This window comes from Balearica regulorum, chromosome 4 (genome assembly GCF_011004875.1).
Source record: "Balearica regulorum gibbericeps isolate bBalReg1 chromosome 4, bBalReg1.pri, whole genome shotgun sequence".
NCBI classification, from domain to species: Eukaryota; Metazoa; Chordata; class Aves; order Gruiformes; family Gruidae; genus Balearica; species Balearica regulorum.
Genome location: NC_046187.1, coordinates 43,580,579 through 43,603,282, shown reverse-complemented (window position 1 = coordinate 43,603,282; position 22,704 = coordinate 43,580,579). Strand labels below are relative to the sequence as shown.

Here is a 22,704-nt window from a genome sequence, read left to right as displayed (position 1 = left end):
GGGTATTTCGGGTGTGCTAACCATGAAAACATCACAGTGCTGCATGTGTTGATATGTCCTCTAGTCTTAGATAGTCATAACTCAGTAAGGATCCTGTTTAGAAGTCTTGGTAGGCATACCCAAACCACATGAAATAGATGCAGAAACTGTAAATTACCATATTTCTAAAGTAATGTTTGTATAATAGAAGTTTCTGGTTACTTTCCTTTCAACATTGAAAACTTTAACTATGTTCATTTAACAATGTCAGTATAACTTTCAGACTTGGCGGAAGCAAACAGTAACTTGCGGTATTTGTCCAACAACTTTATTATTGCCATGGATCACGTTTATGAAGACATCATAAAGTTACAAGGAGTTGTAATAAAAAAAGCAGTTCCAACAATGTAAAGTGGTCCATTACATGTTCCATATGACAACTTTATTACTGCAGTGGACCAGTATAGCAATTACGAATAGGAAATATATTGCACGTAACTTGTTTTGAGACAGAATGCTACAATAGGCCAAAATAATACTGTAAGAACGTATTATTCTGTGACATGTAATAATTATTTTGAGGTTACAAAGTGAGAAAGTGAGCTACTGTAACTTAGCAATCTGATAAAAAGTAGTAACAAAAGCAAATTTAGCAATGGAAACATGACAATTTATTATTGTTTAGTTATTATTGATGGCTGCTTGGTTATTGTAATTAGCATCCGTATTTTTTCTCATAGGTATGAACGCTCATGTATTGTCAAGGATCAAAGACTGCTAAGCTAGGAGACACTGGTGCTATATGCTGTACAAACTTAAAATGAAATGACGAGACATACCCAAAAAACCTTTCAGTACAAGTAAAAGAGAACATGTAACACACAGATAAAGATTGTTGGGGAAGACATGAAGACAGGAAAATGGTATGGGAAGCAGAGATCTGGGTAATCATGTGATTTAAATGTTACACATTTTGACAGACCTCACACTGATGCTGAGTTTTATGGAGGATTCAGGTGAGGATAAATAAGTAGCTTTGAAAATGTTTATAGATAGCTATTCTCAAGCATGAGAGAGGGCATCAGGGTCTTTCCTAGAAGATTTAAGAGGTAGATGATGGAGACATTCAACATGAATAAATCTTTTTATCTTTTCCTGTGTCGTTCAGTGAATTGAGAGAATGTACATATTGCAAGAAGCCATGAAAGGGATCAAAAGAGGAAAAAAAAATTAAAAACCTGATAGTACAGTGCTTCCACAAATCTAGTCAGAACAGAAAACCACAACACAGGGTCATTTAAAAATATATTTTAATTAGAAGCATGATGGATTTAAAATCCTAGGTGTCAAAAAAATTTCACACTTAAGTAAGTTTCTATAGCAAATGCTAATCAAACAGTTCATTATTTTTATTAAGAAAATTATTCTCAGATTTGCTTTTCATGTGTTTGTGTATGTTAATATTAGAAAGTGTAAGTAAAATCAAGATTAAAATGTAAACAAATTACCAATATAACTACAACACTTAATTAGATTTCAAAACACACTTATGGAAAATTTGAGACCGCAGAAAGGAGCTAGGCATGCATTTTTGAACAGATGGTGCTAGATAAGGTCATACAGATATAATTGAGGTCAGAATTTGGCCACTGTAGGAACAGACACTCTCAGTGAAAGAGGTGAATTTCCTCCTGTGTTTTTCATTAATTACTCAGTGCCATTCAGTCACAGTGTTGTCTGTTGTAGATCCTCTTGGTGATCCCCTGTCCATACAAGTCTTTCTCTAGAATATTCTTTCAACATTATGCACTTGAAGACAAAATCTGTTTGTGGAAACATTGATTTACTTTCTAGCTGCAGAGACAAAAGTCTACCAGTATCACCATTTATCTTAGCTACGGTCTCTAAGATAGCAGTAAGTATTGGGGGACAGACAGCTTAAGGTGCATTTTCACCACTGATGTAGGAAGAACTGATATAAAACAACTGCTAATTTTTATGAAAATACAAACAAGTTTTAAATTCAAAGACCAATTTTAAAATACTTTATATCAGAGACAGAAGGCAAATCAAGAGCCTGGATGGATGTAGCACAACTGACTTGCAGAGTTGTTTTGGACAGATATGGCTCAAATTCTCCTCAGCATGCAAAACCAGAGTTTTATTGACCTTGCCCTTGATTTTACACTGTATCTGAGAGCAGTGTTTGCTTTCTGAGTTTTTTCACACTTTGCATAATTAATATATGATATTAAATAACATTGTATACAGTAAAGCATGGATTCATTATTGCATTTATTTCTAGCAGGAAGTCATTCCCATTTGAATGTCACTTAGAAAGCATACAACAGAAATCAAACCAACTGAGTTTCTTTGTGGGCCTCAAAGCATAATGTTATGCTGTTTCAAGTCATACAAAATATTCTCTCCACAGCTGTGCAGGCTTAGCCTACAGATGCAACCATCACAGTCAATACTTTTATTTGAATGACATCCATATCAAAGTGTTTTTCTTTCATAATGGTCCATTTTATCTGACTAAAAGAAAACAATATGTGAAAAATATCATTAATGTATCAATTTTACGAAAATGTTTGATTATATTTTCCTTTTCACTTATTACTAAATTAGTTTCCTGAAAATATTTTCCTCTATTTTCCTTCAGCTAACATTAATTTGGATGTTTGGCCCTTTTCCCTTCCCTAACAGCTTTACACAGAAATATGTGACAGAAATAAGAACAGTCATATCAGAAATAAATCAGCTAACAGTATTAACCTGAATAAAGGTTTCTCTAGACTACCGGTATTTTCACTTTTGGAACTGGCTGAAACCAAGGCCAGGCTATTACTAAAGTCAAACCCAATACTGCATTTTATTATTTTGTGACTTCTGTAATAAAGGATAATACACTTCTGTTGTGACAACCATTTAATTCCCAAGTCAGTGGATTATTTTGTTACAATAAAAATAATATTGCTTCAGGTTTTTTAAACCAGCTAGGGTACACGTACAATTTATGCATGTCTACAAGCTTGAGCTTATCACACATGAGGTCCAAGTATCTCCTCTCACCACAAATACAAGACCACTGATATTGCTGGTAAATGTAACTGAGTTTGGCCCATCGTATATTAAAAAGTAATGAGAATGAGCTGAAAAAGTAAAAAAAAAAAAAGAAGAAAAAAAAATACACTTTATATCCACTTTCTGTGGTAGAAGCAGAAGCCACCTTTTTCATGTTGTTCAGAAATAATAGCTGGTTGATGATCAGCAACTGCTTGAACATAATCAGCCCCGAACACAAACCGGTGCATTACGCTGACAGCAAGCGAGCCTACAGACCTGAAAACAGTCAGACTACTATGGCAACATGGCAAATGACTTTAAACTATTGCTAATGGTTTATAATGAAAAGTTTGAACAGCAGGGGCAGAATTAAGAAATTACTTGTTACACGTTTTATGATTTCTATAAAGCAAGGCTTTTTACAAATTCTATTCACTACAGTAGATCCCAAAATGCATCCTTCACAGAAACATCTCTGTGCTATTAAGACACTTTTGACAAAAACATGCATGTTAACAGAGTGGCACGTTAAGATTCTGCATGTGAATCTCATGAGCACGCACGAAGGCTGCTTTTGAACGCGCTCCCCTGGTGCTCCCTCAGGCCCAGCTCTGCTGGGAGCCGCTGCACAGCCCCAGCCCCACCACAGCAGCTCAGCTCCGACGGCCATTTCATGGAGGGATTGTGACTTCCACACGAGGAGGCTGGCTTTAACACACACCCAGGCACACAGTAACTACAAATTGTATTTCAATCTACTCTGGCCCTTGGCCTTTGCTGGGAGGCATTTAGGCTTTTCCTTGCCACGAAAAGGTTCCTCAAGAGGCCGCCAGCAGACCCCGACCTCTGGAGATCTGCCAGCACCAAAGCCCAGCCGAGTCGCACCACTCCCCAGAGGAGAGCAGCGCCCTCCGCCGCGGTCTATACCGCCAGCGGCCGTATCGCTCCGCCGCGGCCGGGCCGTGTGCGCATGTGCGTGCGCAGCCGCCTGGCCCGTGGTGGCTGTGTGGAGGCCGGGCGGGGTGGACATGGCGGCGAGATACGGCGGAGGTCTGCGCTGGATGATGATGGTGCCCCTCTTGCTCGTCGTGTTGCAGCTGGCGGGCGCCACCTCAGCCGGCGCTCTGCCTGTAGTTATCAACACCTGGGCGTTTAGGAAAGCCGCAGAGACAGGTGCCCCCGCGGGGGACCGGGGCGGGGCAGTGCAGTGCCGTGCCGCTCACTCGTTCGTTCGGTGCTCCTCCTGCTGCGCCCTCCTGCTGGGGGGCTGGCGGGGGGCTCTGGCTGTTGGCTTAAAAACAGACTCTCAGGCGTGACCGTGCTTATTGTGACAAGAAGTGGGTTGTGACCTTGCTTCCGTCCGTTAAATGGCTCCGGCTGCAGCGGGCCCGGGCTCCTTCTCGCCCGCTCACGGGTGAGGGAGAGTGCGTGAGGCGCCGGTCTGCGGGCTGGGAAAGGGCCTAGGCGGCTCTCGGGGGAGCTCGGCCCCGGGCTGGGCGTCAGGGTGCTGGGTTGCCTTCCTGTGGGAAGGGACCAAGCCCCTGAGCTTCGGTTTGCGTTGATGGCGCTCCGTTGCTGAGCCCTGGTGTTGCCTGAGAGCCTGCAAGCAAATGGTTTAACTTTCAAGATAGGGAAAAATGCATTGTTTGTTTTTTTTTTTAAAAAAAGAGGCAGTTATGAGCTGAGTAAAAGCTACATTGAAAACATTCTTTTGTTAGTGATGTGATTTACAGTCTTGTGGCTGTTTGCAGTGGTGACTTGTTTTTAATGGTGGTCTTCTGAGATTATTCCTTGCCCCCAAGGATTTAGATAGTTCTGAATACTGTATTTCTGGAGCTCTGTGTTGTTTTGTGATGTGTTATTGACAGTCAAAGCAGGTTTTCCTATGACAACATAAATTAGTTGTGGATACTGATTTTGAAAGACTCGCAGGCTATTTTACCGTAGTTAAGTTGTAAATAACCCCTTACTAGGGAAGCCTTGCTAGTGAAATGGGTTACCTTATAAACCCGTGTATAGGTCAGAAGTGAAATACAGCCATGGAAACTGCAAGGCCTGTGCTTTGCAGCTTTTGAAAGCTTGTGTTAAGGCTACTCACAGCAATAAAGGTAATAGGGGGGATTAGAGCAGTACTCCTCACAGTGAAGTTTATTATAAAGACCAGCATATGTGGAGTTGAACGCTAGTTATTAAGTCTTACTTTTTCCTTGGTGCAGGCAGCTTCGTGTAGTTGGATGCAGCATTTGTGAAGATGAGGCTTCTTGAGGTGGTTGAGACAGTGTAATAGTTGTGCTTAAAAGAGCTGGGTGATACATTTCTCCTGACTCCCCTGTGCTGGGTCTGGCAGATGATGGAGCACCAGAGCCAGCACGAGGAAGAAGCAGGACTGCAATTGTCAATAGCAGCAAGCTCAGGCTTCTTCAAAAATCTTGCCTGAGGTCCAGCCTTCTGAAATGTCATGTAAAGCCTTCAGGCCCAGTTCATTCAACTCGTGTCATTTGGCACGTCCGTAATGTCTTACGAAACTGCACCATGAGCTAGATCCTAAAGAACAGAAGACGAAGGGTTGAACAGGAAAAGGTGGAGACTGTAATTTCTTGTATACTGTTTCCACTTTCTTTTTGTTCTTGTGTAGTTACTGATGCAGGTTTAGATCTTTTAGATCACTGTGGTTTAGATCTTTCTATTCTGCAGCTGGACACTTCATATTCTCAGATGAAGCTTTTGAGGGCTGCTTGTCAGAATGTCTCTTATCTCAAAAAAAAAAAGTTTTGCTTCCCTCTCTTCTTCCCCCCTCCCCCCCTCAAAAAAAAAAAAGGCTTTAAATAAACTAGTAAATTAATGGTTGGTTCTGGGCAGAGGAGGTTATTTAATATATAAGAAGTTGTGATGATTGTTAGTAAATAATACCTTACCAATCAGAAAGAGAACTTAATTTCTTAGTCAGAAACACTAATCAGATATGCAAGAAAAACAGTATTTAGAAAAGTAATGCTTTACATTGTTTTGAATATATTTATATTTTTACTTTATTTCTCCTATAAGTTATAGTTTACTTTTTTAATCCAATTACATAGTGTATTTTTATCATGTCCATCTTTAAAACATTCTTTAAAGCAGTAGTGGGGACTGTTTTCACTGATGACAATTATTTGTTGATTACAGCTTGGAGAGTATTACAGTTGGGAGGTTCTGAGCTGGATGCGGTTGAGAGAGGCTGTGGTCAGTGTGAGATTGACCAATGTGATGGGAGTGTGGGATACGGAGGAAGCCCAGATGAAAGTGGAGAAACAACACTGGATGCAATGATTATGGATGGGTAAGAAAACTACATGGGGAAAAGGACGAACCCTGTAACTTTTAGCACACTCTAATGTAAGGGTTGTTACATGTTGGTTTAGGGCTGACTATGGGGCAAGTTACATGTTAACCTGGGGAACTGGGAAAAATACTTAGCTAATTGCTGGAAGAGTAGCTAAGCATGTTTGTTATTGAATCTTTACATGTAGTACAGTAATCCAGCTCTAGATATAGCAGTTGCAAAGCAGAGGGCTTGTAGCATTGTGAGCTTGCCCTTCACATTCATTCCATAAATATTTTACGTCGGAAGTGAATTTTATACAATTATTTTCTATACTTTATTTACCACTTAAAGCTGTTCTGATTAAAAAGTAATTACAAGTGTGTGATTTGTGTTATGAGTTGATGTAACAAAATAGTTTACCGAAGATATTACTGTGGAAGGAGTCATTGTTATGAGCAACATCCCCATGTCTGTGAAAGGAAGCAATACATATATGAAGTTTTTCCCGACTAGTGTGTTGCCATCTATCTATGGAATAGAACAATAAAAGCAATATGTTAAAGGAGCAAGCTTTCTAATTTAGATGAGAACAGATTTTGTCTAATAAAAAATGTACAGTTATTCTTGTATTTTTAATACGTTTTAAATATTTCTTGTTTCCAGCAACACTATGGAAGTTGGGGCAGTTGCAGATCTCAGACATGTAAAAAATGCAATTGGTGTAGCACGAAAGGTCATTGAATACACTAAGCATACATTATTAGTGGGAGAGTCAGGTAATTATTCCTCTAACTGTTTCCAAGTCATACCCTCTTTTTAAACTGCTTCCTATTAAAATTGCCATACATTAATCTTGGTAATGCAGGTGGAAGAATTCCCTGACAGTCAAACGAATCTAGTCAAATAATTCAGAAGTGTTTACTCTCTTATTACATGTGTATGAGTTAGGTTTTAGTCCATAATAATGGAAGTCATGAAAAGAAAAATAGAAATTATGGCCCTTCCAGTTTAACTGCAAGTATTAACTCGTAATCCCAAGGCTTTGCTAATATCACTGATATCGGAAGTATCAAAGATGATTTGATAGAAGACACTATAGAATCTGTTAGCTGTAAACGTTTCATTTAAAATCATGGAGTAACTTTTTCTAAGAAATCACAGAATTAATAGACACTACAATTACATTTTACTATTTTAGTATATATTGAGCATGATTACTGTATTTCGTATTAGTGAGAACATAGGAGCTGTAATGCTAGACAGAACAAAAGAGTGATAGCAAACTGGAGGACTAGTTGAGCTTTTAAAATGAGTTGCTGCTGTTAGAATAATACTGGTTTCAAGAGAGATGTACATTCCAGGGAGGTATGAGTAGTGAGTGGAAGGTTACTTGGCTCACAGTTAAGGACTTTTAAAATGTCTGTGCCTACCTAGAAAGAAATCTGGAGATAAGTGTTGAAATTGACATCTGAGCATTAAGGGTGAGTCATGTGCTTTGAAATTGATAAGAAAAGATAAAAGATCCTTGAAGGAATTAATGTGTACAGAATGATAAAGAAATAAGTGCAAAAGCAGGCTTTTTCATGGAGTAAAATAGGGCAATAGAGGGAGGTGAGGACAGTGTTTGACAGAAGGTTTGAAAGGAGGGATAGATTTGCAGATTCTATTTAATTGGAGCAGTTGGCCATGATTAGGTTACAGGTGGCTTTGGTAAGAAATTTCACAGGTGATGCTGAAAAAAGAAATTGGTCAGGTGTTAAATAGAGGAGGAAGAAATGCTCATAATACTCCTTTCTTCAACATTGGTAGTTATCAAAATATTTTTAACTTTTGATCGGTAGAATGAGCAGAAAGATAAGGAAGGTGAAGAAACAGAAGAATTCAAGTGCTGATTTAAAATATATTTTCCAGCCTAAGAAGGTAGCTCTTCGCATAATGGAGTCATGGGCAAGGCTGTTAATGCTGAGTCCTTGCTGTCAGTGAGAACTTCCTCAGAATAAACTGTCTAGCAGTAATGGCAAAAGAAAGATAGGAAAGCTGAAGATATATCTGAGTAAAAATTGGAGATGGTGATAAATGTTAGTAAATGAATCAAAGCAGTGGAGAAGTTGGGAAAGAATAATATTTCTTGTGAAGGAATGTATTTTCTGTGGAAATAGGAACTTGGATAAAGGAAACTATAGGTTGTCTTTACCAGGTGAAGATTGATAAAGAGAAAATAGAGCTATAGCTTCGGAAGAATCAAATCAGCGTGTGACAGAAGCCACAATTTATTTTCTGAATAAAAATATTTACATTTTCACCAGAAAAGCTAGCTAGAATAGTAAAACCTTTTCATATAAATGTATATAATCTCTGCAGGCTTTTTTTATTCAAGATGCAAAATTGCTGAGGTGATTCCGTATTTTTTTTCCCAATAACTACACTGCACTTTTATTTGAATGTATTTAGTGATATAATCCAGGAAAGTCTGCCTGTCTCCTAAAATTTCGTTTCTCTGAGTGGTTGACACTAGAGAGGAGGTAGCCAGCTGTGGCACACATTACTTTTGTTTAGTTGAACATTTTTAAGTATGTGACCAGTACATTGTTCCTGGCAATAAAGTTTTAATGAAAGTAACATGAAGTTTTTGGTTTTGGTGTTAAAAACACGGATGGAATCTGTTGCAGTGCCATGACACCTGAATAGTCTTCACAGTTCTGTTTACTTTGACTCAAAAAATTGAAGTTTAGGTATTTTAAAACCTTTGGTACGTAGAGAACTTAAGGAAGAGAGGATGTTTTACAGAAGCATGGAATGGTTGAGGTTGGCAGGGACTTCAGATTTTCTGGTTCAACCACTCCTGCTCAAGTAGGGCCACCTAGACCTGGTTGCCCAGGACCATGTCCAAATGGCTTTTGAATATCTCTAAGGAGGGAGGCTCCGAAACCTCTAGTCAAGTTGGTCACCCTGAGAATGTAGAAGTGTGTCCTGCAGTTCAGAGGTAACGTCCGTGTTTCACTTTGTGCCCATGGCCTTTCGTCCTGTCACTAGGCACCACCGAAAGGGGCCTGGATTGATCTTTATACCCTCCCTTCAGGTATTTACATACACTGATGAGATCCCCCTTGAACAGTCCCAGCTCTCTCAGCCTTTCCTCTGAGAGATGCTCCGGTCTCTTACTCATCTTTGTGGCCCTTCACTGGACTCTTTCCAGTATATCCACGTCTCTCTTGTACAGGGGAGCCCAGAACTGGACCCAGCACTCCAGGTGTGACCTCCCCAATGCTGAGTAGAGGGGAAGGATCACCTCCCTTGACCTGTTGGCAACACTTCTGCAAATGCTGGAGCCCAGCCTACTCTGTTATCTGCTTTTGCTGCCAGGGCACATTGCTGGCTGACATTCAGCTTGCTGCCCCTCAGAACCAGGCCTTCTCCCACAAAACTCCCTTACCACTGAGTGCCCCTAGCACCTACTGGTGCATGGGGTTGTTCCTCCCCAGGTGCAGGACTTGGAACTTCTCTTTGTTGAACTGCTTGATGTTCTTATCAGCCCATTTCTCCAGCCTGTGGGGATCACTCTGGATGGCAGCATAACCCCCTGGTGCTTCGACTACTCTTCCCAGTTTTATATCATCTGCAAAAATTGCTGAAGGTACATACGCTTTGTCGCATCATCCAGATCATTAATGAAGATATTGAACATTACTGGACCTAATATTAACCCCAGGGGTACACTGCTAGTTACTGGCTCCAACTAGACTTCCTACCACTGATCACCACCCTCTGAGCTAAGCCCTTCAGTCAGTTTTCAGTCCACCTCACTGTGTGCTCATCCAGCCAGTACTTTATCAACTTCTCTTTGAGGATCTTATGGGAGACAGTGTCAAAAGCCTTATGGAAGTCAAGGTAGACAATGTCCACTGCTCTCCCCTCATCTACCAAACCAGTTGTTTTATCATAGATGGTTAGCTGGCTGATCAAGTGTGACTTTTCTTTTGTGAAGCCATGCTGACTACTCCCAATGATCATCTTGTCCTTCACGTGCTTGGAAATGGTTTCCAGAGTTAGTTCTTCCATCACCTTCTCAGTGATCAAGGTGAGGCTGACCAGCCTGTAGTTCCCTGGATCTTACTTCTTGCCTGTGGTATAGCTTGGTGAATGGATACAGATAACTGCAGTGATCAGTTCTTGCACTGGTAAAAGAACTTTCTTCATTCATTGCCTAATTTCCTTAGGACAAGTCTAAGAAAACTAGCAATAAAGGCCATGTATGCCAATGTAGAACTGACTCAGGGACATTCAGTGCAGAATGATTACAAGTGAAGAAAAAAAGAATTATTTTGTTTATCATCTGCCCATAAATTTTCAGACTTGTCTCCAACAGATAGGAAAGTTTCAAAATCACAGTGTGCCTGACCTTTTCTCTTTTTGTCCTAGCAATACTTAGACCAATAATATAAGTAAAAAGTACAGAAAGTACAAGTGACCAACTCTGCTTCCTGGAATAGAAGCAAAGCTTCAGAATTCATGAAAGAAGGACTGACAAACATGCACAAGCACCATTTTACCTTAAAAAAACTCCAACCCTGCCCCCCCCCCAAAAACCCTTCCTGTTTCTTCTAGAAATGGGAAAATAAGTATCTGTTTAACTGAAGCTGTCAGTTTTCTTTTCCTCTGAGTGCAAAGAGACTTCAATTGTGCCAGTTTTTAAGAAAAACACAGAAAAGCTGTCCAGAAATAATTGAAGACTTTTCTTAATTCATGGACTGGAGAAGCTTGTTCTGCTGTGTGACATTATTATCAAGGATTGGTAATACTAATTCAAGCATCTGAATTTAGCAACAGTGTCTGTTAGTAGGTAATATCAAAGGTATCCAGAAACTAAAAGATGAAAGAACAGTTGATCTTTTTTCTTTTCCCTTTCTGTAACTATAAAAGCCATTCTTAGAAGTGCAGCATTCTTTCATTGCTTATGTTGGTATTTCTTTTGCTCCCTTGATGCATACTACATTAATTTTCAAAACAAGGAAGCAATCACTTTTAAAACTGCAAGGAAGAAGTGTAATATGATGTGAGCTACTGGATTGATGTTTGCAAGTATCAGTATTTTAGTGGCAAATGTTGTGCCATTGTGTTACATTTCATAAAAGACTAGCTTTTTAAGGAAAATATATTATTATTTCTATCATTTATTTAAATATTTCTGTGACACACACAGCCCAGGCCACTCTTACTCCAGGTTATTTGTGTCCAGTTGATTAACAGAGTTGAATTTGTTTCTCTTTCAGTGGTAAAACTTATATGTGTTAATATAGTTCTAGTGAAATGGGGAAGTTTGATGTTGCCAGTGGAGGGAGAGTTTGTTACTGCCGTTACACATCACTATAATAGTTGATACTGCTCTCTGAAGAAATATTTCTCATCTCTGTAGAGAATGTAGAATTTCTTGATTTCTAGATAACATTGCATGGATACATTATCATAAAATGTGTAAAAATGTGGGTAAATTAATGGCTTTTTTGTTGTTGTTGCTTTTAAAGCCTCCCTGTTTGCTGTAAGAATGGGGTTTCCATATGAAGACTTAACTACCCAAAAGTCTCTTTTGGTGTATTCAGAGTGGCTTAATCAGAGCTGTCAGCCAAATTACTGGAAGGTACGGTGCAGTGGTGGTGGTGAAGTGAGGGTTTAGAAAGTCAGTAATGCAGCATTGCCTCTTCCTTTCAGCTTATGTTGAAGTTGTGCTTTACGTGTGAAGGAAAAAAGTTTTGCCTATTAAACAGGACAAACTTGTAATTACCAAGCATTTGGTAGACTTGTTAAGAGTATGTGTCTAACTCCTATATCTTAGATCCTTCTGGTTTTGACATTGCTACAGTAGTGTTTTGATGGGGGGAATTTTTATTTTTTTTTAGCTCTAAATTTGGGCAGGACTTCTCAAACTAAACAAAGTAGTGCATGTATTTTTTGATGCATGTATAAATTTCTGAAAGCAAATCAGTAGCAATTAAGGTCCTTAAATAGAGTGACTTTATGCAGACCTGTGAACCCATCGTATTAGTGCAGCTGTCAGTGTTAAACTTGCCTATTGTGGTAAGATTTTTTTGTTGTTTTGGGATGGTGTTGCAGATCTCTTCATGTTTGTAGACTGTCTTCATTGTTTCTTGGATATGAAGTGCTGCATTGCTGAACCACTTTAATTCGATAGGTATTCTGTTTTTCAGTTGGGACAGTATCTTGACTTGACATTAATAAAACAAGCTCAGTTTATCTGGTTGTCTTTAGATTGAAAATTTTCTTCATTTTACTGAAGAGTGAGCTTTTTATTTTTTAACCAGTCAATTGAGCAAAAAAGAATCTTTGAACAACGTAACTTTCTAGTAGGAAGAACTTTTTACTGCATTATAGCAGAAGTCAGTCTTTATTCTTTAAATGAAACAACTTTTGGGATATCAGTACAGCTGTATAATTTAAGTATTGGGCATCTGATATGTTTGCAGTAGATTATAGATACTGATTTTAGTATTTTTAAGTTTATTTGTAATGACACATAATATATTATTCATGCAAATAATAAAATAATTACAGAATGTGGTACCGGACTCTTCAAAATCCTGTGGACCATACAAAAGGCCTGAAAAAGTAACTTGTAAAGAAGAACGGACCATCTCACAAAGAAGTGTTCAGAATCATGATACTATTGGTAACAATCTTTGGTAACTCTGGTGCTTTTTTTTCCTTATTCTCCTATAGATTAAATCATACTGAGTTTAAAGAAAAGTATTTCGTAGAGGCATTATTTCCTATTGATGGTATTTTCAAGATCGTGTTACTTATGTGTTAGGATGAAATCCCTAGAAGTGGGATTTGGTTTTTGGGTTGGTTTTTTTTTTTTTCCAGTGTGCTGGTTGCACAGCCACTTGCTTCATTCTTTGCCCTTAGCTATTTGTTCATTGCCCTACTGCTTTTCCCTCAGATATCTTGGCATAATTGCTTGGGCAGCTTTGGATGCCGATCAAGGTTAAAAATAATTATTTTTATCTTGATTATGGTTAACTTAGGTCAAATCTCCCCTATAGTTGTCAGACCAACTTAATAGGCTTTGCAGTTGTGGAAGAAAGGAGTGAACAGTTAGTCCTGTTGCCAACCAAAAGCCATGTTCGTCAAACAGTCCTTCAACTTTTAAAATGAAGCTTGCTTTCATTTTTCTTCTATTCTGGCTTTTGACTAAATTAATAAATTTCTACAGAAACTAATACGCTTAAAACAGGTTAGCAATCCCCAAAGACTTCTAAGAGTTTACTGATTGAGGACTGTTCATTGCTAAGCCTGTAAGCTGATTAATGAGCAGATCAGACAAAGGAGCAGTAACAGATTAATGTCTTTCAAAGCTTTATACTTCATAGTCTTGAAACTTAAACTTTTTTAGTCCGGATTTTTCTCAGGTTTAGCAATTCAGAACTTTTTTCCTGATAGTATTTGCAATACCAAGAATTAACAACTTGTTTCAAGTGTGAATCTTTCTTCTTTGCTTCCAGTCCACCCTACTAAAAACCAATTAATGTTCTACAGAAGTCAGACAACCTACCAAATTCTTAAGTTGTTAGGTAGCTTTCTTCACTGGGATATACAGTCTTCGATGTGTTCTAGAAAACTCAGAAATTGTGGAATGACAGGATGAGAGGGGGATCTGCTATATATAGTTCAGGAATTGAAGTGTTGTTAAGTAGTCCTAAGCTGTTTTGTAGTAAATGATAGTGCTTATATTTGTACAGCAAGTTCTCCCACCCCATCATTTGTTTTTTATATATGAAATGTCTCCTTGACTTAACACATTTTGAGAAGTCTTTAGAATGTATTTAGGAAGTTGGTAGGAACTGATGCCTTTCCAGTCTTTTTGCAGAGGCTAATGATGGCCATAGAGTCAGTGCCTCTATGCTTTTAGCTTCTACTGGTCAGGAAACTTTCCTATGAGAAGGAGGTACTGCTTAGTGAGAACACAGAATTTGAATTCTGCTTCTTGGCTCTCACTTTGTACTGGTGTTTGATGCCAGCAGCAATTTCTGCCCTCTCTTAAAGAGATGAAGTCTTGCTTTATGGAGAAGCAGCTGATCCCAAATCTGGTTCCAAGTGCCAATCTAAGCTTCTCTAATGAGGCAGCGGTTTCCTTATCAACACAAAGTTAGCAAGGGGTAGGCTTATCCACACATTTGATTGCCTGTTGTCTAATTCTTGTTACTTTGGTAGGCAGTATTTCACCTTCTGCCAAATTTAAGCTCATCTTTTTGACTTTTTTTTAATCTCCCTCCAGCACCACTTATGATTTCTAAACTTTGTTGTTCTGATGGTACTGGTGCAGGATGTGATGACACAAGGTACGTGTTGTGTACTGGTTAATGTAGGTGTATATCAGGAGATAGAGGCTGCTCTGCAGCAGTAATGTACAGCTCTGAACAGTGTGACACTCGCTGTTCTGGATTCCATTCTGAGCACTTGTAATACACCCAAAAAGTTTCCAAATGTGTTTTACAAAGAACTTGTTTTCTTTATGACTTTTCTGTGTTTCAGGATATCAGTAATTTGAATAGTCTGTGTATCGTGGTTCTGTTTGATAACCTTAGTGCTGATTTAAGAAATTTGTTAGGTGTGTTTCTGAATATGTTTCATCCCTATTGAAAATTTTAGGTATGGTTGTAATTGGTGGGAGTGGAACTGTTGCTTCTGGGACATCTACTAATGGTGCAGTCCACAAAATTCCAGGGTTAGTATCTCTGGTTTTACAAAATAGTTTTTTTCCCCATCCCATGATGGGCACAAAATTTCTGGGCACTGCCATAAATCCTAATACTAGGAAACTGATGCAGTTGCAAGATGATTTGTGTGTGTTTAAGGGAATGTTTGTTTTTCAGCTGGCTTAATTCACCATACTGAGACACAAACAACTGGTACATTTCTGAGGCAACATGTAAGGCAAGGCACCAGAGACAAATGAGCATTCTGGAGAGGTGCACAGTCTCCAGAGAAATGCAGACAGAATCTGAGCCCTGGGCCTGTATTTTGTTTTTGATTTTTTTTTTCTACCCATTTAGTAATCTTGTCTGTCAACCAAGTCAGACAACTTCTGGATTTAGCATCAAGTTATTAAACATACTAATGTCCCCAGCTGCTTACTGTTGCCCACTGGCTAAACCTTACTGCCCTAACTATAGTCAGCATAATAACAAACAGTTGTGCATTGGAGGTGGATTAAGCCTCAGGTCAGTCAGGTTATCACAGATCACTTTTATCAGTAGTTTTAAGACAATACTTTTGACGGCAGTGGAGTGACCTCTTTACCTGTTCTATTCTCCTGTGGGTTTAAGACTAACCCAGCTGGAGGCAGTAAGGTTGACAAAGTTAAAAGCATGCCCAAATCATAAGAACTTGCCAATATCAGTCCAGGAGCTATTACATTAATGCAGTCCCACTGGAATTAGTAAATTATAGTTTTCTATAGTTTTTTTCCAGTTTTTCATTTTTTTCCCCATTGTTCACTACAGCCGTGTAGGAGATTCTCCAATAGCTGGGGCAGGATCCTATGCGGATAGTACAGCTGGAGGAGCTGCAGCCACCGGGGATGGTGACATCATGATGCGCTTCTTACCCAGGTTTGTCCTTAGGGCGGACTTTGCTAGCTTTCTCTAGCAAAATGTGAACTCAGCAAATGAAGTAATTGATTAAAAAGACAGTCTGACTTACTGGCTGCTGAATTGGGAGTAAAGGAAGGAATGGAAGGGGAAAGAACAGTAGCAGAATCAAGTCATCCGTATGATCTGTTTTAAACAAAGCAACTTAAATATCTTGATGACAGATCCCCTTAATACTGCCAAGCTGTGAGCAAACAGTCAGCAGGTAATGAGTATATTTCCAACTTGCATGCTTTTTAACAGAACTGATTAGTTTTCTCCTCCAAAGTGTTTTGTTGTGTGGGAAATAATGTTATAAATTGTAGAAAGGATGAGGGGTGAGTCTCAGATTACTCAGGAGGGTGGGGAGGTGTCAGTGTAACAATCCTATGTACTTGTATGTAATTTGAAACTGGAAGAGGTGTTTTAGTGCTGTCATCATGGTTGCATAACTTGTGTAAAATATGGCATTTTTTATCACTGAGTCTTGACAATCATTCTTGTGGGTTGGTCTCAGCAGGAATGAGTTATGGAAGTCCGTGCTGAACATAATGGGCTCTGATGCTTAAAGGAATATATGGCAGTGGCCTTCATATTACTTGGGTGCTTTTTCTGAAATTCCGGCAGTTATGAACGCCTACTAGCTGTTGCATATTTACAAATGTCCTCAATGAGTTTCAAGCTGTTTCAAGCCAGTCTTGAAATAAAAGGCAATTGACAACTTTATGAATTATCCTGAGGTATCAGATACCAACAGTACTAGTGAGTTGAGCTCCACTATGAGGTTAATCAATAAAAACTTACAGATCAGCAGCCTGAAGGATTTGGCTGTAATGCTTAAAACATTTTGTGTTGGCACCAACGGGTTTTAGAAAATAACTCAGACTAATCACAGGTTCCTTGTAGCTACAGGTCTTTCCTAATTCCATGTTATGTAGATACTCCCACATGAAAACAAAGAATAGAATTGACCTGCCAGAAGTGAAGGAAGTGTCAAATAAAGGGCAAAATTTGTGATATTTTCTGTCCACCGTCTTTGAGATAGTAACATTTTACTGAGTTTTTGATTAGTGAGAAGCCCCTGTGAAATACAGCTTTATATTCAGGTATCTTTAGATAACTTGAACCTATTTGAGTGTCAGAATAAATCAAAGATAATAGGGAGTCTCAAAATGCAAGGAAAGTTCTCTTCTGCAGTACGTTGATAACATCCATAGTTAATGCTGTCTGTAGATGAGTCTTAGTGTAACAGGAGTTGGTATATACATCTTTCATGAAAACAATCTAGTGTTGTTTGCTTGTAAGTTATATTATGCATTATCTTTTCATCTTCAGGCTCTGAAAGAAAATGACAGCAAAAGTAATTTTTTTATCTCTGAGGACATTTTGGAAACGCAACTGATTCATCTCAAGTAATGCCCATATAGTCATTTGTCTAATGATACTGTAGATACAAAGGAAGTTCATTTTGATTACTCTTTCATTTAGAGTAAGAATTTTTTTAAATTGGCTTGCAAAAAATTTGAAAGTGGCTCAAAGTCTTGATCGAAACATTGTACCTTCATATTCATGAAATAAAGAAAATGTGTCAATTTTAAGGTTTTCGGAAACTTAAGGGTTTTTTTCCTGAAAGATTTTTTTAATGCTTACTGAAATCAATTTATCAGAGGTCATTTTACTTCAAAAAAATTATCTTGATGGTGGCCTTTTTGAAAACTAGTAATGACTTCTTTTAGTGTCAGAATCATGCAATGAAAAATAAAAGCCACTAACTCTGCAACTGCTTCTTTTACAGTTCTTTAACTGATCTGTTGCTTAGCCTCTTCTACTGCAGATGATCAGAGAGTTATCCCAGGCTTGGTCCTGCATTATAATTATAAATGGCATAAGTAACATCTTGCAGTCCCTTTTAGTCCTGTTTCTAATTATTTTTCAGGTAGAACTTGAGTAATAATTGCCGAAATGAAGCTTGGCTAAAGATTATTTATCATGTGTTTCCTTTATTCAAAGAACTCGAGGTCTCTCAATGGTATTTTAGAATATATAACCTGAGTATGGCTAACTGTCTGGGTGTGGGGTATTTTTTTATTTTTTTTTTTTAGTTATCAAGCTGTGGAGTATATGAGAATGGGAACAGACCCAACAGTAGCCTGCCAGAAAGTTATTTCCAGAATCCAGAAGTATGCTCCAAACTTCTTTGGTGCTGTTATATGTGCCAATACAACTGGAAGTTATGGTATGTATTGCGCTTAACAAAGTTTGTTGGCCCTAACTAGCTCACAGAAGTACAAAACCAAAGGTGGATTTTAAAGCAGAAGTCTTTAATTATTCTTTGAACGTCGCAGTAATACTGGCCATTCATAATATCAAATGTTAGTTAGTAGGGCAACTGTGTCCTAGTGTGGACTTGAGATATTTTAATTTTTCCTCTGCATTTTGATGTCTTAGACTTTCACAAAATTTATGCAAGTCTTAGTAAAACCCAAAAATATTTACAACCTTCATGTGTTTTCCTGGACTGTGTATGATATTTTGAAGGTTTTAAAAAAAAGAATTGCTATGCCTCCCCTAGATATGGCATAAGACAGGGAGAATGTGACTGTTAAGCATAACTTCATAGCAATCCAAAATCAGTCATTGTGCCAGGCATGTCATTAGTGAACTCTTAGATCAATAGGAAATACAACTTGCTAATCAACATGGCTTATTTAGTTAGACTGCTTATTGCTGTTCTTTGATCTCTTATTTCCCATAGTTCTGTATTTAAGAGATTAGTGTTGGAGGAACTCATTAAGTTAATCAGGATTGAAAGAGAGAGAGGTATTTTCCTAACTTATGTTACTAGTTTGAATTGTATTATAAGGGCATTAATTGCACTACACCAGTCAGTAGCGCTGTATTTGTACTTAAAAATTAAATACTTTCAAGATGTCTTGGGTTAAACAGATTGTAAAAGAGTAATTACACCATTGTAGTAGAATTAGTAACTGGGTCTTTAGATGATAAAGTACAATGACAAAGACACTAAACCTAAATGTAGCAAATCATACTTTTTTTTTATTTTCTTTCCTAGGTGCTGCATGTAACAAAATTCCAGGATTCACTCAGTTTCACTTCATGGTTTCTAGCCCTTTGCTAAGTCAGCCAACTGAGCAAGTAGTAGATTGCATTTAATTTCTTTTGTCCTATTAACATCTAAACTTAGAGGAGGAAGGTGCTAAGGTTCTGCAGGTGTTACTTTTTAAGATGGTTGTTCCAAGTCTCTAATGGCTTTTAGTCTGTTTCTGTAAGAACTAACTAGTCAAAAGTGATGAATAGTAAACATTGAACTGGACCTTTGCTTTGCCATTTAAAAACATACTTGACAGAAATCTGGAATAAAGGGCAGGGAGCGGGAGGGACTCTGCCTCCACACTTGAGACCTACTTTGAGACTATTTGTCTTTCTAAGATTCAGTTCAGGTTTTCTTTTCTGTTGAAAAGAAACTTGCATGCAAATGCTGACATTTGGAAAGGTGTTTGAAAAGTAGTGGAGACTATTTCAAAGCTTTAAAGAGATAAGGAGCATCTCCATGTGGACCTTTCTAACTTGTTTCATAACAGCTGAGAATACGTTTAAATAGAGAGGACATCCAAACATCCCTGGTACTAGAAGCCTTCAAGGAGTATTGCGTTGACTCTGACTGGATGTGAGGACAATTAGAAATCTTTGTTACCTGTTTTTTGTAGTGGAAGTTATGAATCTTAATCACAGTGATTTACTTGTCACTGATATTCTGTGTGCTTGCCCTTTCTTGTAGCACGTTTACCCCTGCAAAGGAGCAGTTGAATACCTAGAGCATGACAGTTACCTATAGCTAACAAAGCTGGTTTTGTCACTTTCTGTGTCTAGAGATACCAGGATTCAATTGTAATAGAACCTCAGCATCTTGAAGATTGTTCCATAGGTATTTGAAGATGTTTGATTGTTTTCTTCGCTTGGTGGCTTGCCGATCATTTGATTAAATCTTTGCTAAACTGGAACTAGGAAAATTTAAAAGGGAGTGGGGGAGTAAAATGAGCATGTCTTGTCATAAATATTTTTAATTGTTCTTTGTCTACTTGAATAAAATCATAGGGTAATAAAAGCACACCTTAATGTATCATTTATAAATAAGGTTGTTTAGATGCTTGTGTACTGTGCCTTAGAATGACTGTTGCCTTATGTTCCAAGTTGGTATCTTTAAAAAAAGCCATTGAAACTAGAGTAGCCATCTTTAATGGCCTACTGTTGAACTTCATCAACAAAGTCATTTATTTGGAGGATTCACTTCTGTCGCTGGATCTTTGGAGCATCTTGTAGCACACAGTTCACTGTAGGCCACAACAAGCTTTCCTCAAAGGAGCTCTTTCTGAATCTATCTGTAGTGGTTTAAGATAAGTTTTCTACCTGTCCTACCTACAACCATTCTGCCATGGCCACTGTATCTTCAGATAACTCAGGCAGTCAAGTGCAAATCGATTAAAAAAATCCCAGTGTTTGTTACTTTGGAGATGACATTGTGGATCTTGAACACAGAAGGTTCAGTACTGGCAGCTGGGTGGTAATGTCTCAAACTGCTGCAGCTGAATCCACCAGGATTCATTTTTGAAAGAGGTTGGGAACATCCATGGCTTGCTTTCTAGTGTGCTTATGCCACTCTGTGCTAGCTAGTGTACGCCTCTAGAGACTATGAGTGCCCATGCGGAAAGATAGAGTGTTCTGTAACAGTGTACCTGATGTCTCTGTTACAATTCTAACTTACAGCATAGTCAGCTCATCTATACATGAGAACAAAACTACTTGTCTCCGTGAGACGTATGTACTCATATGTGTGGTTTAATAATGTAGGTTGCGTTGTGATGCTGAATTAGTTATCATAAATGAAAGAGGTTGTGTAAATTATTTTAATATATTGTTAATTTGACAGTATATTAAATTATAATATTTGTAAATATACCATTCTAATGTTATGGACAGAATTCTGAATTTAAAAAATAATGTGCTTAATATTTTGTCTTAAAATATTTCTTTGAAGGTTGTTAGTAGTAGTGCTGTTCTCTTATGCTTAGCAGACACCTGAATTTTTTTAAGAAAGATTTTTACAAGTACAAACCCTTGCCAAAAGTAAGCAAAAACTCTATGATAGTTTCTGCTGGGGTTGCAAAAAAAAAAATCAGTAAACTGTTTCTGATTTAAAGGAATTTTGTATTTTTAAGTTTTTACTATCCAACTTTTACTACAAAAAGCAGAAAAAACCTGCACAGAACATGAGTATTTGCAAGTTAGTGGTACAGTTGAATGCATCCTGTCTATAAAGTTGTGGGGCTTTTTTAAAGTCCAACTGTGTTTTAAGTTGATTAGGTTCTAACTAGTCTGCTTTTTTCTATTTCTAAAACTTCTTACCAAATTGTCATTTCATCTAATGTAGACAGAAAAAGAATCTCAGCTCAGTGGTCTGACTAATAAAGTGACCTATGCCCTGTTTTTGCATGGCACTGAATTGTTCTTTAATAAAGCAATCTGTGTGAACCTTGACGATGTTTTGTACGCACTTATTGAAGAAAACTTCCCTGGCACTTCACCTTTTGTAGGCTACCACTGAAATACATCCTTTGATCTGTAACTGCCTCAGTCGGGAATAATTCAGATTTTCGGAGAATCCAAGGTTGGTCTTTCAGATGGAATCTACAAGTAGTACTGTATAAACTGGAATCTATTACACCTTCACAGGGTAAAAACAACAGTGGTGCTGATTGCTTTTTAACTTAGAAATGCTTCTGTTAGCATTTGTTGTTTGGGTTTAGTTATCGCATGACTGCTGTAACTCCAACAACTCTGTTCATCCTTACTTTGAAATGGAGAATGCCTGTAGGATTTCAGTGCTATTATCTGTAGTCTGTGTGTGTGAGGACACATCACTGATATAATTAAGTTTACTCTAGCGTTAATATACAACTGGTATGTTACACGTTAACCACTGAACTACAAATGTTCTCACTGGGGGATCTGTTCGTTCCTCTACAGAAGTTCTATTAAATTTACAGCAAAAGAACATTACTGAAATGTCCATGGAGCAGATGTGGCAGAATCTCAGGATTTTGTGACTAGTTTTGTTGTTATTAAGCTGCTGAGTCAGGCGCAAACATTTTTAGATGTTTGTGCATTTAACAATATTAGTTGCGTTTTCATTTTCTTCTTTTTTCCCCTCTGACAGTTGGAATCACTGTAGGTAAATAGACTTGGTGGTGCAGCGCGCTCTGGGTGTGATTAGCTGATACGTTTACAGTGACAGGTGGTGGTCTGTGAAATAAAAGCAATAGCAACTTCAAAGTGTTAATGAACTGTAACTATTTAAATTTAATCTGTACCCATTCTTATGAATCCATCAACATGAAAAGTCCTGTGATCTCATTTCTCAGCAAGAATATGACAATTTTTGTTACTGCTTAGTGAAAGTGCTAGCCCCACACAATAGGTTTTTAGAGGGTAACATAGCTTTGCGGCATGGGCTTAAGCATGTTAATGGCCTTTAACTGATTTCTGCAGTGCTACTTCTCCCTGCCGGCTCTCTCTGCTGGAGGCTACTGTTCCTGTACCAGGACTGGCAGACCAGTGTGTGCATTCACCAAAACAGCTTCATGCCAGATCCAGCGGTTTAACCTCTCTGACCTCCATCTGCACTTTGCA

The 22,704-nt window shown here is 38.2% G+C and overlaps 1 protein-coding gene across 2 annotated transcripts; it reads left to right on the top strand.

The window, feature by feature from the left end:
• The first annotated feature begins 4,019 nt into the window (after positions 1–4,019).
• Positions 4,020–21,552, top strand: AGA (aspartylglucosaminidase). Of its 2 annotated transcripts, XM_075751929.1 has the most exons (9): positions 4,020–4,221; positions 6,214–6,367; positions 7,016–7,128; positions 11,875–11,987; positions 12,920–13,034; positions 15,017–15,092; positions 15,871–15,978; positions 18,099–18,232; positions 19,070–21,552. In XM_075751929.1, exons 1-9 carry the CDS (start codon positions 4,077–4,079, stop codon positions 19,168–19,170), a joined length of 1,059 nt encoding a protein of 352 aa, XP_075608044.1. In that variant the 5' UTR covers positions 4,020–4,076; the 3' UTR covers positions 19,171–21,552. The 2 variants fall into 2 exon arrangements, with proteins under 2 accessions (XP_075608044.1, XP_075608045.1); XM_075751930.1 differs by lacking the exon at positions 15,017–15,092 and having other exon boundaries at positions 4,027–4,221; positions 12,920–13,047.
• The last annotated feature ends 1,152 nt before the right edge of the window (positions 21,553–22,704 follow it).

Excerpts from the sequence above, each read along its gene's own strand:
- AGA (XM_075751929.1), top strand. The coding sequence starts at position 4,077 with ATGGCGGCGAGATACGGCGGAGGTCTGCGCTGGATGATGATGGTGCCC. Across the intron at positions 6,368-7,015 it reads GATGCAATGATTATGGATGG|CAACACTATGGAAGTTGGGG; the intron begins GTAAGAAAACTA and ends TCTTGTTTCCAG. Across the intron at positions 7,129-11,874 it reads ATTATTAGTGGGAGAGTCAG|CCTCCCTGTTTGCTGTAAGA; the intron begins GTAATTATTCCT and ends TTGCTTTTAAAG.